The sequence below is a fragment of the Ursus americanus genome, chromosome 34, assembly GCF_024610735.1.
Source record: "Ursus americanus isolate L20-20 chromosome 34, mUrsAme1.1.p, whole genome shotgun sequence".
Taxonomy (NCBI): domain Eukaryota; kingdom Metazoa; phylum Chordata; class Mammalia; order Carnivora; family Ursidae; genus Ursus; species Ursus americanus.
In genome coordinates, this window is record NC_142160.1 from 15,543,564 (window position 1) to 15,564,248 (window position 20,685).

General features: G+C 42.4%; 1 protein-coding gene across 1 annotated transcript in view; it reads left to right on the forward strand.

The window, feature by feature from the left end:
- RORB (RAR related orphan receptor B) overlaps nt 1-20,685 on the forward strand; it is a 188,968-nt gene that overhangs the window by 139,474 nt on the left and 28,809 nt on the right. The window contains exons 4-5 of the mRNA XM_087858946.1: nt 4,349-4,750; nt 20,543-20,664. Of these exons, the coding sequence (XP_087715072.1) occupies nt 4,349-4,750; nt 20,543-20,664 (524 nt within the window). The remainder of the gene's footprint in view (nt 1-4,348; nt 4,751-20,542; nt 20,665-20,685) is intronic.

Consider the following 20,685-nt stretch of genomic DNA (forward strand, 5'->3'; position numbering starts at 1 on the left):
AACAGAATAATTCAAGTTTGAGAGGGGCAAACACTTAAAATATGTGCCATTCTGATTAATGAGTAGTGGTAAGAAGAATGCTAATACTTGAAAATATAATAGTAATATGGCCTTTGCTGGAAATAGGCCTATGAATACAATAAATGTTTTCACAAATAGTGACAAGAAATGACATATATATATATATATATATATATATATATATATATATATATATATATATATAAATCAGGAAAGTTTTCAGATTTATTTGTTCCATGTACTGAAATCATTTTCCCCAAATATGTCACTACTTTTGTTACAGGAAGGGGCACAAAACTGAAACACTGGCTCACCAGTGTTTCTGAAATGAATGGAAAATTTATTCTAAAACAGTATTATAGTAATTGTCAGCAAAGTTCTTGAGTTAGGGTGAAGCCGGATAATTCCAAAATGTAGGGGAGCTTTAAGTTGTCTCTGCAAATACTTGTTTGTTCAGTGACCTGATAAGTCAGTACCTTGGAAAGGGCATAACTATTCAGCATTGGGTTTTCAGATGTTTACCAGGGCAGAGGTCTTGACAACGTACTTATTTGACATCGTTTGCTTAGATTATGAGATCTATGGTTAACAGATTTCTGGACCTAAAATTATTAAATGTAGGTTCTTAACTGGGTTCATTCCTTCATGTGCTGCCAGCTCTAGGGCAGTCTGTGCCTCTGCTGAAGGTAGGTGGCCTTGTCTGGGAAGATCGAGGTGGCTCAGGCTCAGCCTCACAAACCTTATCCTCTAGCAAGCTAGTTTAGGCACGTCCTTTTGTTCTTTTCGTGGTGAGATATTCAATCACACAAGCACTTTTGAAGCCTCTGTGTCACAGGTGTCAGTCCCTCATTGGCCCAAAGCAGGTCACATGATCCTGAGGCAAGGGGTGGGGCATGGTGCCTGCCCAGAATGGAAAGGGCAGTGCGTCTTTACTGGGGAAATAGGTAAGAGGAATCAGGGTCATTAATGCATTCAATCCACCAAAATGTGTATTTCACCAAAATATGGAGTGTATGGAAATCTGAAGCAAGGTTTACATGGAAAGGGTTTTATTTTATTTATTTATTTTTAAGATTTTATTTATTCATTTGACAGAGAGAGACAGTCAGTGAGAGAGGGAACACAAGCAGGGGGAGTGGGAGAGGAAGAAGCAGGCTCCCAGCGGAGCAGGGAGCCCGATGCGGGGCTCGATCCCAGGACCCCGGGATCACGCCCTGAGCCGAAGGCAGACACTTAACGACTGAGCCACCCAGACACCCCTAAATGGAAAGGGTTTTAAAAAGAGGCACTGCATTGATGTCTCTGTGATAGAGTAGTTTCCAGTTTTGTTTTTTTCCTCTATAGATTTTAAACAAACAAACACAAAACTATCCTATTAAAGTAACTCAGAAGGTAGATCTACCCCATAGGGCGCCTGGGTGGCTCAGTGGGTTAAGTGTCTACCTTCGGCTCGGGTCATGGTCTTGGGGTCCTGGGATCGAGCCCTGCATGGGGCTCCCTGCTCAACGGGAAGCCTGCTTCTCCCTCTCCCCCTGCCCCTCTGCCCTGCGCATGCTCTCTCTCTCAAGTTAAACAAACAGAAAAAGTAGATCTATTACAGCCAAAATAAAATTTCAATCTACAACAATAGATAGAAATTTTGTATCTACCTGCATAACTCTGTAGTAAAATGCTGTTCTGAACCTACATGAATGCTAAGGACAGGTTAGCAAATAAAGAAAGGGTGTCAGTTAACTTCTTGGGGGAAAGAAAGTTCTTCCTGGGGGCGCCTGGGTGACACAGTGGTTAAGCGTCTGCCTTCAGCTCAGGGCGTGATCCCGGCGTTCTGGGATCAAGCCCCACATCAGGCTCCTCCGCTATGAGCCTGCTTCTTCCTCTCCCACTCCCCCTGCTGTGTTCCCTCTCTCTCTGGCTGTCTCTATCTCTGTCGAATAAATAAATTTTAAAAAAAAAATCTTTAAAAAAAAAAGTTCTTCCTGAATCAAAAGTTATCATGACTTATTTTTTCTTATACAAAAAGTTTTTTCCCCAAAGGAATATATATATATAATTTATAAATTTATTTATGAAATTTTAGTTATAATGTTATGTATACATATTATTTCAAAAGATGTAATATAAAGGTACAAAGAATGCTTTCCCTAAAATTTTCTTTAGAATTTGGTCCATGGACAAACTGGAAATATCTTAGCAAATAAGTGCGTGTCTGAGAGACCGAATCTACTAAAGACCGCGTCCGTACCAACAAAGTTAAACGCCATGACCTAAATGACCCCAGACTCTCTAAAAATGACAGTTGAGGTGGAAAGGGGAGTTTGGTATGAATTAAACATATGAATTGTCTTTGGTCAGAAAACTTACTGGATAATCATCCCCTTTGTTTTTTCTGTTTAGGCAGTGCCAGAACTTAGTCTTGTAAGGAGGATTAAGGAGAAACAGGAAGTTTGGGCTGCTCCAAATCCAGCCTTCATGTCCACAGCCTTCCAGCAGGCAGGAAGATGGAAGGTGGCGTGCTTGCACTCTCAGAAGTATATGTAGCACTTCCGTTTACTTCCTGCTACCCAGAACTTAGTCACATAGCTGCACCTGCCAGTGAGGGAGGCTGGAAAATGTGGTCTCTATTCTGAACAGCCGATGCTTAGATAGGATTTGGTAGCTCTGTAACCAAAAGGAGAAAATGAACATTGATGGAACATGGCAGGGGACGGGGGCGTTGTGAAATGACAGCTCTTTCACAGTAGGTATCTCTTCTGGGACTCTCTGTGCTAGAGAGTTCTTAAGCACTTCCTCATTTAGTTTTTCTCAGAAATTCAGTCACCGACACGAGTGACTGAATCCAGGAATTGGACCTGCTTCCTCCTCACTCCACTTTCTTCTTTCTACATTCCCTGGGCTCCCAATACCAAAAGGTGATGGGTGGGGAGGCACCTGGGTGGCTCAGTCCATTAAGCGTTCAACTCTTGGTTTCTGCTCAGGTCATGATCTCAGGGTGATGAGATCAAGCCCCAAGTCGGCTCCTCTGCGCTCAGCAGGGAGTCTGCTTGTGCCTCTCCCTCTGCTTCTCTCCCTGCTCATTTGGGCTCTCTCTCTTTCTAAAATAAATTAATAAGTAAAATCTTTTCTTAAAAAAAGGTGATGGGAACATTGTCAGGAAAGAAAAGAAAATGGAAACTCAGGAATCTCCACGTTTGTCATAGTCTCCACCATTAACGTGAGCTGAACGACATAGTGTTTGATGATTCAGACAAGGCGGCCCCTTGGCTTAAAATATTCACAGACTAAACCGGGAGTTTAGGGAAACTAAAAAAGCTTGTGAGGAAAATAGTCAATATCCATAGCAGTTCAGGAGGTTAAGTTCGCCTAGTTAAGGAACAATGAATTCAAATCAAAGCACCCTCAGATTACTCTGTGACCGCTTACAGAGTCTCTTCCTCCTTTTTCCTTACAATGGCTAAGGATTTTTCCAGAAGAGATGGGCAATATAAAACTTGGGGTGGTAGAACAAGAAAGGAGGGGTAACAGTGGGCTCACTTGTTGAGTACTGGATATACAAAATTGCTATTTTCCCAAGACTCTTTGAATTTGGTCCCAAAAGCAAACCGAAGAAAAATGCTTACTTAAACTTGTGTTTATCACCCTGCCCCATATCCTTGGTCTTACCCAATGTGCTATTTAGAAAATGTGAAATATGGGACGCCTGGGTGGCTCAGTCGGTGAAGCGTCTGCCTTTGGCTTGGGTCATGATCCCCAGGTCCAGGGATCAAGTCCCGCATTGGGCTCCTTGCTCAGTGGGGAGCCTGCTTCTCCCTCTGCCTGCCACTTCCCCTGCTTATGCTCTCTCTCTCTCTGACAAATAAAGACAGTCTTAAAAAAAAAAAAAGAAAAGAAAAGAAAATGTGAAATAATAGGGTCCGATCCAACAATCTAGTAACCCTAGTGCTTAACCAGGGAAGCTAAGAATGAATGTTGGCTGACATTTCAATAGCAGGCACTATGTGGTAGTTTTGGGTTTGTGGATCTTTTCCCCACACGTCAGAAAGAACTAGGAAGTATGCCCTCTAACTTCATGGCATTAAGACAGACATAAGTTTTGACATTTCTTCCTAGCTTAGATTTATTTCTCACTTTGCACATAAACCAGTACAGACGCTCCCGAGTATAACCTCTCACCAGATGCGGGGTGCACATGAACGCCCTCTTGGGCTTACGGGTGCTAGGATTCTTTGCATCTGAGGTCGAGGGGACAACTCTCCATGACCCCTTGGACTTGCCGAAAATGATAACCCCAGGCGTTCTCCTCTGCTTTTCTCTCCACCCTCCCACCCAGCTGTGAAGTTCGGGAGGATGTCCAAGAAGCAGAGGGACAGCCTGTACGCCGAGGTGCAGAAGCACCAGCAGCGGCTGCAGGAGCAGCGGCAGCAGCAGAGCGGGGAGGCGGAAGCGCTGGCCAGGGTGTACGGCGGCAGCGTCAGCAACGGCCTCGGCAGCCTCAACAGCGAGGCCGGGGGCACGTACGCCAACGGACACGTCATCGACCTGCCCAAGTCCGAGGGCTATTACAGCGTGGATTCCGGCCAGCCGTCCCCTGATCAGTCAGGACTTGACATGACTGGAATCAAACAGATAAAGCAAGAACCTATCTATGACCTCACGTCCGTACCCAACTTGTTTACCTATAGCTCTTTCAACAACGGGCAGCTAGCGCCAGGGATAACGATGACAGAAATCGGTAAGTGGGAGTCGCCTCCCAGCTCCTTTCTGGCATTTCTTCTTTGAAGTCGCCTTGGTCCTGTGTAGTATGGTCGTTGCCGTAGGTCTAGGTTCGATGGCTGGCGTGCATGGCTTCTCGTGAAAAACACTATTTGATTTAAAAGTATTTTGTGATAAATGTCAGTGGTCCCCTGCCCCATAAAAGTTGATGTCAAGCAAAGGAAGAAAGAAGAAATGATCAACAGGAAGATGCTATCTGTAAAAAAACAGATGCTCTCTGTTGAATTTGGGTTCATCGCCGAAGAAAAAACGTTATTGGTATGAACAAGAGAATTTCAGCAAGTATTCAGAATGATACTATTTAAAATAAAATAGCTAAGGGATGTAGAAGCAGTATGGAATAACTGAATGAACAGGGCTCCAACTCTTCCTCTAAGATAACTTGGGACAAACCAGAAGCAAATGGTACCTCAGTTTCCTTCTTTTCAAAGGCAGAGGGGGTAGACCAGAAGACCGCTATGTCTCTTGTAAAATCTGAATTCAAGAATTCTACATGGGAATAGAGTCTAAATTCCTGGCAGTGAAAAGAGGGTGGTCTGGAATGTTACAGAAACATGAGCGACCAGCAAGGTACAGTGAATAGGGCTAGTCACTGGCCTGATTGCACCAGCAATGGGATTCCCCTTTGGCTGCAGTGAACTTTGATCACTTAAGGAGTGGTCCTCAAGAGTGTGCTTTCCTAGGCATGCTCTCTTCCGACCTATTACAACTTTATTTTACCCTGTTAAGCTCAGGAGCCTATTAAACGTTTAACTAGTTGATCTCATTAACAACTGCCATAAAAATATTGATGTAGGTTTAACACATGACCCTCCTGGGTCACGAAGTTGCATGTTAACAGTAGCCTGGAAGGGCTACATGAAGGCTCTATCAGGCTTCATTGTGGTATTTGGAATGGGGGGGGGGGGGAAGGGAAGCGAACTAGGCCTCAGGAACCTTAGAGGAACCTCCTCTCACATCCTGCCCTGAGGGCGTCACTAAGAACCAGGCCACCTGAGTTCAAATGCCGACTCTGGCTGATATTTAAGCTGGAGCAAGTTTCTGGATCCCAGTTTGCTCATCTTTAGAAAGGGAAAAGTATTAGTTCCTAGATCACACAGTTGTAGTAAGAATTAAATGAGTTCGTACTTGCAAAATAGCGATGTTTGATGCTCAGCAAGTGTTCACTGGTTATTATTTGCATGCCAGTCACCTTCTCTGTCTAAACTAGGAGTAGGAGCCCAAAGCCTACGAGCGTCTTAAATAAAGTTGACGTGAACACATAATGAAGTACATGCCATATGTATCTTGGCTACTTCCACCAGCTGGTTGAGGAAGAAGTGATGTTACAGTTATAAAACCTGAAACGTTATCTCCTTTTTTTTTTTTTTTTTAGCAATTTAGCATGTGACGGTGAGTAAAAAAGTTGTTGCCAAAGCACCTGCAATAACATTCACAGCTGAGAGACACAGAAATCTAAACATCAGCTATCATGACAAAAAATCATTATTATCGCTACCCTTAACCTTGGTTCTTGAACTCTGTTATAGGCACTTCACATGCATTTAACTTTCACAAACATAAGTAAAAATATGATTCCCATTTTACAGATGTGGGAAAAGAGGCTTAGGGGTGTCTCGTGGCCTTTCCTGGGTCCTTCGGTTCCATCCAGGCAGTCTGATTCCAGTCCTTTTGCTTATCCATTACCCTGCTACCTGCTCTGGGTTTAATATCCACATACTGCACGGTCAACCAATGGGGTCAGTCTTTTAAAGTGGAGTCACTCCAGGTGCCTGGGGGGCTCAGTCAGTTAAGTGTGAAACTCTTGATTTTGGCTCAGGTCATGATCTCGGGGTTGTGAGATTGAGCCCCGCATCAAGCTCCATGCTGGGCCTGATGCATGGAGCCTGCTTGAGTTTCTCTCCCTTTCCCTCTGCCCCTCCCCTCTTTGTCCCTCTCTAAAAAAAAAAATTTTTTTAAATAAATAAAGTGGGGTCACTCAATCTTTCCAAGAAGACATATTAAAAAGAAAAAGAAATGGGCACCATTTTTTGCTTTTATCCTCGTTCGTATCTAAGTATCTGAGTCTGGTCTTGATTCTGAACATATGTATAAAACATAATGAAGCACAAACTCACAATTGTGGGGCAGTCTTCTGCCCCACTCCCCAAAGGAAAGGCTTCTAAGAATCAGAAACCACAGTTTCTTTGTGATGTAGAATCAGTTGGAAGTATTAGGGAAAGAGAAATACAGCCAAAGCCATCAAGTCTGGGTACCCATTTCCCAGTAACTTTTCCTTTCTGGCCCTCAGTCTGTTTATTTTTGAAGTGATATTTGGACTAGAGGATTTCAAACCTCGTCCAGATTTTCTACAGACATCAACACCCAGAAAAAACTAGCATGTATTTTTCCTAACATTTTTTCGATACCATTAGTCTTTAGAGATCTCTAGCTACTCTGTAAAGCTTGGGGGTTTCTTCCATCAGACTTTCAGGGATGCAGCTGGCTTATCCTGCTGGTGTTTTCAAATTTAGCAGGCTCCTAGACCTAAGTAGGGACTTTGTTCATGTTTCGTTAAAACAGCAATGCCATCTAGTGGACACAGACTCCGGCGATGGGTGTCAAATGCAGATAACCTGTGACAAGCCACAGCAACGCGATACACTGTTCTTTCTTGCACCATCCAAAAAACTGTCACTCATTTCCCTACAACACCGTGTCCACAGCAGTATCATTGAGCAGAAAAGCATCAGTGGTATGGGATGATGCCTGAGTTCAAAACCTGAGGTGCCCTTTCCCATGCGCAATGTCCCTAATCTCTTTGGGTCTCAGTTGTAAGTCCGGAACAATAATAGTCCCACCAGAGGGTGTTTCTGAAATGAGTTAATATTCATAAGTTCTTAGGTTGGCACCTATCAATAGTAAGCCTTTATTATTATTATTATTATTATTATTATTATTATTAATGTAATTGGTATTGCAATGTGATTCATACCATTATAATCAATAACAGTGCTGGTTATTACAAGTAATAGAATTACCTTTTATTGAGCACCTACCTTGTGCTGAGCAATGTCCTCCATTGAATTCTCATAACAACTGTATTATGCCTATTAGGGAGGTAGGCATATGTCCATTTTACAGATGAGAAATAAAAGCTCGGAAGTTACAAAACTTGTAAAAAAGCAAAATAAGCACGTGAGTTCAGGTCTGAGTAACATCAAAAGCCGTTCTTTGAACCATTATACTGTATGTCCTCCCACCAAACACAGGGAGCCCCTGACGAGTTAATCGGCATTGCCACAGCAAACGTGCAAAGTGTCCTTCCAGGTGCTACAGAGGAGCGCCCGGAGTGAGAGAGCCGACGCTGTGACCTGCCTGGATTAGCGAGCAGCTATACTAATCTGGCTGGTGGCAAGCTGGCGCGGAAAGAACTCCGTGAAGACGAAATAGAAAATCTGATTTTAGCCACATTCTCACTGGGTGAACTGAAGGCGATAGGACACTAAAGAATTTTTGAACCTCATTCTTGGCTATTAGAAGCCCTGATCTGCTTCCCCTGGTTTCTGAAGGAATAATGAACTGTGTACAACCAGGACATTATTCTGATATTGAATTTATCATAAAAGCAGCTGTTCTTTAAAACCAGTTTTGGGAATAGTTCATATAGAATGTGGTCTTACAGCTTGGAAATAACTTAATAAAACCACATGTGTAAGAACCATAAAACAGCTGTATAAGCAACAGCAGGCTCATCCCAACAAGCGAGTTAAAGGAATGTCATGAGAGTCAGGAATATTCCCCAGAAAATCCAAGCTTGTCTTTCTAAAAATGTCGCAAAGGAACTGCAACCTTCTTAGGCTAAGGACCTAATATACTTACTGTCTGGAGAGAAGTGTAGAAAATGCGTGTTAGCCATTTTGAGGTTCACACCAATGCCTTCAGGTGGATAGTGAAGAAATCATCCCATTTTGCAGATGAAGAAATTAAGGGGTTTTCCTAGAACACAGAGTTAGTTAGGTGCCAGAGCTTAAATTCTGACGTGGATCATTCTGCTACCCTGGACTATCAGGCATGCTTTTGAAAACATGGTTTTGAGCTGTGCCAGGCCTGCAAGACCAGCAGACCAGGGCTCCTGCCCTCAGCAGCTAAGAGCAAAAACAAACGACTGCAATTCCGTGTGTCATCTATTATAAGTCTGGGGCATGATGGTACCACAGACCCTCCTGGAGGTGAGGGAGATGGGCGGCTATTGCTTACTCTGAGCCGTATCTCTTGACAGGAATGGTTTATTCTCACGGTCTTGGAAACAGAAAACAAAATGTGGGCAAACAAACAGAAAAATATGAAACATTTCAAGAATTATATCCTTGGCTTTCTCAAAATCCCGTGGGAGAAAAAACCATGAAATAAGACAAGGACGACAGTAAGCTGCAAATTAATATTTAGGCAGGAGTATTCACTGGGTTTAGCCGGAATTTTACTTCAAGCTGGCATGAGGATGTGTTATATCTTCGGGGATAAAATTTTGCAGTGGTTGGTGGCAGGGAGAAGACACGGGCTAAGGGATACCCAGCAAGCGAGCAAAGAAGGAAGGGGGAGGCTCTTGTATGTGCTCCCCACTGTAGCTCTCAGGTGGCTCGGGGGGCTGTAGGAGCAGTACTCTTAACGAAAGCTCATTTAAGCTCGAAGGCGATTGACAACATATCTGCGAGCTAGTAGACAACAAGACAGTTCAAACAGCCAAACAATATGCTTTTAAAAACGGGGGAAAATCCATCAAATCAGCTGTGAGGCTAAGGGGATAAATTAACCTCTTATACACATCGCCTGAATTTGCTGTCGCTTTTCGTAATTTCCTCTCCAGATAAAGACAAAGAAATGGGAATTCCTTGGTCTCCTCTGTATAATCTTAAATATAGATTTAGTTTCCTATTTCTTGTGTTTTCTATTTATGGAGCCTGGAATTTTAAGCATAAAAACTAGATATAAACCTTTTAAAAACAAAACAAAACTTTTTTTTAAATTCCGGAAGCTGAGTATTAATAAAGGAGATTACAAAGAGATTGATATGAAAGTGATCGAGTCCCTTTCATTACTACTGAACTCTATCAAGTCTACATAGAAACACAGAAGATCTCACTAGCGTGCTTTATTTGAGGGAATTCTATCAACATTGGTGTTTCGACTGTTACTTATTAAGAACCCCAAGCAGGTGCTCCGGTCTTAACAGTGGCACCTTTAATGACGTACGCTTCTACAGATAGATCTTTTATAACTGCTTCAATTTATCTGCGCATATTCACATGTATATTTAATAAATATACGTTTCTCTCTGCATCATTAACGACTCATTCAGAAATGGTACAGAGAATAGAATTTAATTCTAGCCACATATTTCCTCTGTCCCCTGATGGCACCGGAAGCAAACACAGGCAGGCATGCAATTCAGGAGCAACTGTCTAGGCAGTCATTGAAATAAATAAAAATAGACCAAATTAGTGAGAAAAGGCAGCATGGGGAGAGGAAGGTCCAGTGTCTTTTGTTCTCCCTTTCTTGCTTTGAGGGAAGACATCTTGGGCACTTCCACTGTCCTCCAGTACCTCTTGCTCCTCCCCCCCCCCAACAGGCCCTTTGCATGCAGGTTAGGAACCACATGTTGAAATTGAGAATCCTTACTCCACATACTAGCCATGTGAACTTGTTCAAAATTAGTTCAGCTTTCTGAGGCTCAGTCTCTTCATCAGAAAAATAAGGTGGGCTGGATTCAATGACTTTGAAGGATTATGGTTCTCGCACCTCCTGGTGGGAGCTTTAGCCCTCTGTACAGATATCCCTCTGTTACGGTCACTTCCCAAAGAGAAGGGTAGGCAGGTAGACAGGAGGGACTTGCAGGCAACTAGGCTGTCCCGCAAGATGATCGAGACCTTACCTGTGGCTGTAGCCAACCACACCTCCCTCACAGGGAGGAGGACCCATGGGGTGAGGGTGACCCTATCAGCGATACAGTTAACAACCGCGGTCAAACCAGAACTACGCACCAGCCTCTTCTCTCCATCCGCCCTCGTGAAACAAAACAAAACAAAATAAAAAAGAAACCAGATTAAGATGAGCATCAAGGATAACCAGAGGAAGCTCAAGAAGAGGGTGGCAAGCAATCTCCAAATACCCCAAGTTCACGTTCACTCAATGTAAAGGAGGAGACGCCGTATAGGTAGAGCTTCGGGGTAAATCCTCCTGTCCTCACTGGCCCACTCCGGCCTGACTACCTCCCTGAGCCTCTCTTGTGGGAAAAGAGGAGACTATAAAATGAGGATATGTTCTTGACTGCTGAGGGGCCTTAGGCTTAGTTCCAGGCCTACCAGGTTACCTTGGGCGCTGGAGAGCGTCTTGACTCCTCTGAAATTTTCACACCCCCTTGTTCTTTGCCACCTGCAGAAGAGGCTGCTATTTCTAGAATCCTGCTTTCTAGCTCAAGAGAAATTTCCCGAATAGGAGGACTGGGCTAACCAACTCCATTTGTCACATTTCTGGGATCTCTACCATGGCCACATTCTTATATTAACCAATCCGTGGCTGTGCATTATTCTAGAGTGTCCTAGGACAAAGCACTACAGTTCATTGCTAGGGTCATTCCAATCCGCATCTTTCTAGATATCCTTTAATAACCTCACAAAGATGACCTAAAATCGCCTAGTGGTATGTTGTAGTCACGCTAGTATCAAGCTCTGTGCATTTACTGGAGTCAATGGCATAATGTATACAAAAGCACTTTGTGACCAGCAAGGCCCCAAGCAAATGTCAAGATGGTTTACATTATAAGCAACACAAAGATATATGCTCAGTTCCAGTACTTGCACATGTAGGCATGTTAGTGACGACACGCTTTGCCTCTATTACTACAGCTTTCCTAATGTGCTAGCGTTCACTCCATCAGGTAAATACTCTAACTCGCCTTTTCTGTTTTGAGTTGAGATGGCGCAAAACTGATCTTCCTCAGTGGACTTTTCCTAGAGATACCTGTTCGGGATTAATTTTTGACTCAGAATTCAGAACTTCGTAAGAAAACTCTAAAATTCACCAACACCCCCCCCCAAAAAAGGAAAAGAAAAATGCTATTGAGAAGCTGTCAGAAAACCAATTCCACTTTATACACTCAATTTCAAAAGCCGTAATAGATATGAAATATTCTGCAGTAAGGAAGAAGAAAGGAGATTTCAAGAGGCTCTGCCTACGACTTGTCGAGGGGGGAAATGTTCATGCTTATGAGATAACCTCGGAAACAGCCCCCACGGTTGAACAGCATTTCGAGTCTTTGACCCTGGCTCTTGGCAAGAGCCTTGAATTGCTTTTCCGTGGATTGCAGGTGGCCGTGTACTGTTTTAGCCACACTTCCAGGCCCCCATCTTGGGAAGGGCGGGCTAGGGTTAAAGTACCACGTGGGCTGTCGTGGAACACAGCAATGTCATTTGATGGCCAGGTCACTGGAGGTCACTGCACTTTGGTGTTACTGGCATAGGATACAACCAACTTGAGAGGCTCTCCCTGTCAACAGGTACAGGAATTACTTCCGTGACATGTACGAATGTGGGGAGAGCAGTGGGAAATGTTCCGAGCTGGAAAGACTTTTTTCTTTGTTTTATTTTCATTTTATGTTGTTTTGATTTTATTTTAGGATCTAAACTTTCCTGTGGCAACATACGTTCAACCCTAAGGAGAAAAAATGTACTATTTAAATTTGAGCCGTGTTTCTAAGGCCCATAGTAGAACTGCTGTCTTGTTTTCAGACAGGTTTGTTGTAGGACTTCTAAAAATTCGGATTAAATGTTTGAAAATGTAAAAGTTAGCTCTCAAGATTTCCTCGGAAATAGTTCCTCGTAAAGGTCAGAAGTACATTGACTAAATCTCCAAAAGGGGGACGGGGATTGCTTCAGTTTAAATTCACGGTCAATCCATAGGTCAACAAAATCCAAATAGTAAAAGTCAATCCTGATGATGGCCCTGAGCAATTTTCATAATTAGGTTTTCATCATTTGTGACCCGCTAACTGTCCTTCGGGTAGCATGTGGAGGTGCAGTCTTTTAAAGAGAGTAGGGAAAGATTTTAATGGGCTCTGGGTTGCATTGCTCTTGTTTGCTCCATTTGAGACTCTTCCGTACTCTCACCCTCTGTAACTCTGCAAGACTTCTCCCTCATGAGTCCAGACAAAGAGAAATTCCCATGTAGCCCCTCAGACTCAAGTCGCCATGCTTCACACAGCCCTTCGAAGATGTCTCTCCTGCCACATCCTGCTATAGATAGAAAATCAAACCCAAAGACACTAGGACTTTAAGATGTTAAGCGACTTCCCAAAGGGCACAAAGTAAAAATCTGAAGGGGTCCATATTGGCTTCCTCTGTCTTACAAGATAACTCCCTTAGAACTTATCAATTCTAGGACATTGAAGTAAGTTGATGTTTCCTGATTGTTCTGTGAAGGAGGTCTTTCACTATGAAAATTAACTTTGAAATGTAACGTTTTCATAAAAGACTCTTTCTCAATTTTATTAACTAGTTTGAAGAAAGTGAACTGTAATTTCACAAAAGTTAGACATATACTATCACAATAAAACAGAAAACTTGTGATCCCAAACAGCTTTCCATTATTAAAATAGGAAGAAAGCACCCTCTTAGATGGCTAATCTGTTTGGCTGCTTGTCATGCTTTTTTCTTTGGCTTATACTCTGCTTAGACACTAATGCTGCATAGATTCTTTTAGTTTTTCTTTCTGCTTTACATTCTGCTTTCTTACCTTCTATTAAAGTGCTCTTGGGGCACCTGGGTGGCTCAGTCGTTAAGAGTCTGCCTTCAGCTCAGGTCATGATCTCAGGGTCCTAGGATTGAGCCCCATGACGGGTTCCTTGCTCAGCAGGGAGTCTGCTTCTCCCTCTCCCTCTGTGATCTCTCTCACTGTCTTGCAAATAAATTAATAAATTCTTTTAAAAAATTGCTTTTACCTGAGCTTCTCAAAATTTGAGAAAATATTAACCATTATTATTAACCGTCCATTCATTCAGTCTTTGCCCAGATATTATTATTACTTGTAATAATAGTAATCTAAATTTTTCATTGTTCTTCTCTATGTTCAGATTTCATTGAACTGTGTTGATCACATTTTCATCCTTTTTTTATACTTAATTACATAATCTCATCTTTTGTTAATATAGTTTTTCTGAAGAATTCTAAGAACATTTTGGTTCAGCTCTACATGAAGTAAAAATCTGTTATACCATTTTTTGATATAATAATCAGCAATAGAATTTGTATGAAAAGGACACCAGAAGCTACCTTAATTCACTGGTGAGGGAGTAATGAGTGGTTAGACCAGGACACTGAGCCAACAAAGGAGTTAGGTCGTTTATGCACCCAGCTCTTTCTTAAAAGAATTTGAGAGGGGCGCCTGGGTGGCACAGCGGTTAAGCGTCTGCCTTCGGCTCAGGGCGTGATCCCAGTGTTATGGGATCGAGCCCCACATCAGGCTCCTCCGCTATGAGCCTGCTTCTTCCTCTCCCACTCCCCCTGCTTGTGTTCCCTCTCTCGCTGGCTGTCTCTATCTCTGTCAAATAAATAAATAAAATCTTAAAAAAAAAAAAAAAAGAATTTGAGAAACAAATGCTAAAAATACACAACTTTCCTATTGAGACTATGCATCAGTAATAGATGACTGTTTTAAGCGTAAATGTGATTGATGTTTTTATGCTAACAGGACAGTTCCACTTATGCTTAAAAAATAACAATCTCTAAATAGATATTGGAAAAAATCAGAAAGGTCTTGAAATTGACATTGTCCTGTGTGACAGTCACCTATTACACCCTCGCCAGTGCACTTGTTCTATTTAATGACAGGAAACTTACAAAACTAGTAGTCTACGGTCAAAAAGACAAAACGCATGGTTGGTTAAACGTTTCCCCTTTCAGCCAGTTGTTCTAATATATTATAGTTACTGCCTCAGAGCGTGGATTCTGAGGAGTCTTGATATTCTGAAAACCTAATGCAGGCACTTAAAACTTGCCTTGAGCAAGTCCGTAGAGATATCCTGGCATTAATTCAAAGTGAATCCCCTAAGAATTCCACTTTCACACTAGTAGTACAAACGAAACAAAGAATGGAGTGGTTCTCCAGATCCTTAAGGCAAGCGATAAATTAAAAATTCATTAATCATTTTGATTGAGGCTGAGATAGAGTATTTTAGGGAGAATACTTCCAAGTTTAAAAGAAATCCCTTGTGGAGGAAAATGAATAGAGGGTATAGTTCACCAAGAAGAAACCATCCTTTCTCATGAAAAAAAAAAAAGGAGGGGGAGGAGAAAGAATTAGGAAGTTCAGATGCAACCCCCTCTAGTGCTATATATAGCGTGGAGTCTCAGTTTTCTCGCCTTGGTACAGTTGGGCCACCGGTGCTCTTGGTAATAACACTGAAAGCAGCAGTTTTTAAAGATATACTCAACTTTCCCCACTCCCAGGATGTGGGATTCTAATGAAACCACCTGTGTAATCCGTGTCAGAGATGCTGCAGCCTTTGGAGAGCACCATTTGCTGAAATGTCTAGTGAGAGCTAAAATAAGCCCCTTTGGTGGAAAAAAAAACCCGCTGAGTGGTTGAAATCAGAGCTGCAGAAGGTCACTTGCTATTTTAGAAGCTGCAAGCTGGTCCTCATTTTATAGCATTACAGTTATAAACAAGAAATTGTCACCTTACTTGTCAGTTTACTTATTTCTCAACGAAATATACACATGTAGCCCTTTTTTTCTGCATAGAATTAGATAATTTGGATGACTTGTTTCCAAACTTCACTTTACTCTCTGTATCAGCACGTATGCAAAATTATTTTTGATGTATTTCTTCAAGCGTTACTTCAAAATATTATTTTTACATTGTGTGATATGATTGATCTTTAAAACTCCGTTTACCTTTGTGAACTTTATCATATATATCTCAACTATTTCTAAATGCCTTAAGGAAGGACTTCCTTCCTACGTCTTAGATTTATTCAAGGATCATAATGAAGATTGATGAGGATGGGGAAGGGTGTGGAAGTCCTTTAAGGCTCAGAGACTAGGGAGCCGATTCACTTCTGGAATTATTTAGATACAGGCCATTTGGAAATGGAAGAAGGAGGTTAGTTCCAGCCCCAGGCTTCTATAATTTTTGCACACACTGTTGAGAATTACCATCAATTTTATTCTAGCTTTCCCTTCGAAAATTAAATTTTTCTCTTCTTATTGCCCACATCATAAGTGGATTTAAGATTACCCGTAAGAGTTCCAGGGAAGTGTGACAATTTTAACAATATTTTTTTAGTATTTTTCATCAAAAATGATCAAGTGTATTTGCTTTATATCAGTTATTTTCTAAGCCTCTTTATTGGGGTATGATTGGCATACAAAAAGCTATGCGTATCATTAAATATACAACTTAGTTTGTAGATAAGTATGCCACCATCTGTGCCATAAATGTATCCCGGTATCAATTATTTTAAAGATTTCTAGGGTTATTCTTATACTTGAATCAGACGTTGTTGTTTCCGTCTCATGAAGAAAGTTACTTAATACAAGGAGTGACAAGTTTTGCTGGGCGGTTATAAGTCTTGTGTTCCAACAAGCCTTCCTTCAAGTAAAGTATCAGGGTCAAAGTCCAACAACAAAATAGCAATTTTACTGGGGGAGAGGGGTGTGGAGAGAAAGCGAGAGCAAGACACTGTTCATGAAATTAACAAATAGAAAATAAGGCTCGTGGACTTGACATTAACCTGTAATCACACAATTACAGTTTTTCCTCGCAACATCAATGTTTGCACTCTACCTCATCGTGATTGAAAAGAAAGGACTAGACGGAGCATCTGAGATTGTTTTTCTAATACCCTGTCGCCATTTTATAAGCTATCAGCACAGCTCGCGTGGTCTCAGTGAATTGGACAAACCTCTATTTCTCTGAACGTATACAGAATCCTAACGCCTGAGAAAATGTAGCTACATCTTCATATCCAGTTAAGAAACCTCTAGCCTCATCCCTGATCTCAGGAAGAAGAGGGTAGAGTTCACAGACATTGCCCCTGAAAGCGGGAGACCTTCCCCTTTGTCAGCCATCTGGGCCATACTCCCCTCGAAGCCCTTATCCCAGCACCGTGCGGTGGGCTCCCGCCTCGACGTGTGCCGTCTGCAGCCCACGCTGGTTAAAGAATCCGACAAAAACTAGGCTCCGACCAGCAAGTGCAATCCAAGTCCGGGAAACGGATGAAGGGTGTGCGATTGCCCAGAAAGATCCCATATCAGTACCTCAGTCTCTTTGTCTGGACTTCTCATGTGGTCGGTCCCTGGAGAGGACTGTGTTTACTATTACCTTTTCTATTTTTCCAGCCAAGGACTCTTGAAAGTTCCTTTGGCTCCTAGCAGGAACTCTGCATACTGTATTCTTTGTCACTCCCTTTGTTCCTTCTTCTTAAATCCTTCTCCCCTTTTCACAACCGCAGACTCTCAGTCCAGGCGAACCATCTCCTCTGATGGCTGTGCATCTTTCTAGCAGACAGAATGAGCCCTCAGGCCCTACTCCCAGGGGACCGAGTCTAGCTTTACCCTGTGGTTTACTGACCTGCACCTGGAGGGGCCCACGGCAGGTTTTGCACTCGGCCCGCCTTTGCATGGCAGACTCACGGGGAGGACGCGGAGCAGGGCGGCTCTGCGGCCGCGCTACTGTGCCTTCACCTTCGTGGATATTTAGAACTCTTATGTCAAACACAGGTTTATCTTTTATTTCTCGCCACAAGGGTGTGGGAAATAATAGTGCGCGTTCCATACTTGACCTCAAAGCCACTGTGAGTGCTTGTCATCTAACGCAGGACAGTATAAGCTTTCTAAAATCCTTTGTGAAATAAAGCAGACAATGGAAGGATAGGTGGATGGATGGGTGGGTGGATGCGTGGATGGATGGATGAAAAGAATGGGTGGATGGATGGATGGATGGATGGATGGATGGATGGATGGAAGGAAGGAAGGAAGGAAGGAAGGAAGGAAGGAAGGAAGGAAGGAAGGAGGGAAGGAAAGATGGATGGATAGATGGATGGAAGGATGGATAGATGGAAGGATGGACATTTTCAATATTACCTTTCCTAACTCAACATTGGTTGAGCACCATCCATATTTAATGCTCTCTCTCTCTCTCTCTCTCTCTCTATCTCACTGCCACACCTGCTGGTTCTGTGCATCTCACTTCAGAACTGTCTTAAGTTCAGAGCCTCCTCCTACCTCACTTGACTTCTCACCACAGCCTGATTGGTCTTGTGTACTCCCTCATGCCCCTTCAACTTCTTTGCTATGGCCAAGGTCACCTTTGTAGAACAAAAACCCAACCAGGTCACTCTCCTGCTGCACAGCTTCCACTAGCTCCCAATTGCCTAAAGATAAAAAAAAAAAAAAAAAATCCATATTCCTCGGCCCTGGCTCACTCAGCTGCTGGGTCCCTGGTGCCAGTTTCCATCCCCGGTCTCGTTTCTGCCATCTCTCCACACACTCTATGCTGCAAGCCCTGCTGAGTTCTTGCCAGGAAAGACAGACCTGATTTCAAATCACCATTTGCTGCCTTTATAAAAATGGCTGTAGAGTCACTCACTCTTTCCCTCAGTGAAAGGGAAATTGGTTGTAAAAGGTAAGGATTATAAAGAGAAGAAATTATCCAGCTCCTAATAGCTATCTGTGCCTTTGTAAGGTCATTCCCTCTACCTGAGGCATGTCTTTCTCTTCTCCACGTGGCAAACCCCAGCTCAGAGCCAGACCAGCACGCCTCTTCTCTGTGGTTATCTGTCTGCCTCCCCCAGACTGAGTTAGAGACATTCTTCTTTGGACTCCCACAGTAACTCAAGGGCATTTATTACATCATGATAGGATAGGATAGGATAGGATAGGATAGGATAGGATAGGATATATGATACGTGATATGATATGATACATGATATTGTAAGACCCTTAAAAAAAAAGACAATGTCCTTTTTTAAAAAATCTGTACCTTGGGACGCTTGGGTGGCTGACCCGAAGCCTCTGCCTTCGGCTCAGGTCATGATCCCAGGGTCCTGGGATTGAGTCCTGCATCGGGCTCCCTGCTCAGAGGAGAGCCTGCTTCTCCCTCTGCCTGCTGCTCCCCGTGCTCTCCCGCTCTGCTAAATAAATAAAATCTTTTTTTAAAATCTGTACCTTTGGGGCGCCTGGGTGGCTCAGTTGTTAAGCGTCTGCCTTTGGCTCAGGGCGTGATCCTGGAGTTCTGGGATGGAGCCCCACGTCAGGCTCTTCCGCTGGGATCCTGCTTCTTCCTCTCCCACTCCTCCTGCTTGTGTTCCCTCTCTTGCTGGCTGTCTCTGTCAAATGAATAAATAAAATCTTTAAAGAAAAAAATCTGTACCTTAACCTGGTATATAATAGCTTTTCAAAAAATATTTGTCGAAGGACTATATGAAGGCACTATGCTGGGCTCTGCAGTCCAGTTCTTGAAAAGCACACACACAACCTTGAAGGGTATGGAACAAATGGACCCACACAAATAACCACAATGCAAGTTTGAGTGGAATAAGGGCTCAGCTGGACGTAGAATCAGTGTAACTGCAGCCGAGCCCTCCAGCTGGGAGCACAGGGAAGCAGGCACACCTTCGCAGAGAGAGGACATCTGAGCTGAGTCCTAAAGCACACGTGTGGATTTTACTTCCAATTTTGCTTAACCTGTCCGTATATTTATTATGCCCACCTCTTCTTATTCCCCATAGGACCCCAAGCTTTGGTGGCAGAAGGCTAGAGATTTTTTTAAACCTTGGCCAGTAGTTCCCAGGAGGTATTGTAAAGGAACAGATACAGAGTTTTCCATAATGCAATTTTGAGTGGCAGTTGTAGTTTTGATTATACACCCTGAAGCCTGTAAATTCCTGACAAATCAGCATATCTTTGAAGATGAAAACAGACTACACCAAGAAGATAAAGGTTTGAAAACTAGAAAGCCATAGAAATCTTATGTTTTCATTATATACTTATTGAGGAACAGATATGGTTTTTTTTAGATTCTAAGTAATTAGACTGCCCAAGTGAAATTGAAAAATGATGAACCATGACATACCAATCTATTTTAATATGATGTATAAAGGAATTCCTGCCCGTTTTTTTTTACAACATAGGAGGATATTCAATAAAATTTTGAATATAGGATTTTTTAAAGAAAGGATTTTAGAATATGATAAGCAATGAGAGTCTAGAAATTCATTCAGCCCAATGCTGAATCCAGTAGCGCGTAACTATAATCATAATTCAGCGTTTTGTAACATCTTCTATATCTAGCACCTAGTGGTTCTGATCGAAAAACTCTAATAAATATTGAAATATCTTCCTTCAGTAGCACTGATTCCAAAATTAAATATCCTTGTTTTTGTGTCCATTGGAGTCATCACATTGCTTCCCTGATGACAAATTCTATAGGGTGTCCTAATAATGATCATGACCATTTATTCAGTGTTTATAACGTACCAGGCAATGGACTATACAAGACTTTTTTTATTTGTCAAATAAATAAAATCTTTTTTAAAAAAAGACTGAAAATTGAAAAAAAAAAGACAATAGGCAATACATCGGTAGATAGTAGTGTTAAAGACACTAATACAATTGGAGTGTCTCCAAAGGGATTCCTGTACTAAACATGAACAGCTAGTTTCTTTGCAGAGCGGGAATTTATTCACACACCCTCAAACTGATATTCCTTCTCACAGATCGAATTGCACAGAACATCATTAAGTCCCACCTGGAGACCTGTCAGTACACCATGGAGGAACTACACCAGCTGGCGTGGCAGACCCACACCTATGAAGAAATTAAAGCGTATCAAAGCAAGGTACTCGGGGAAACTACGAGA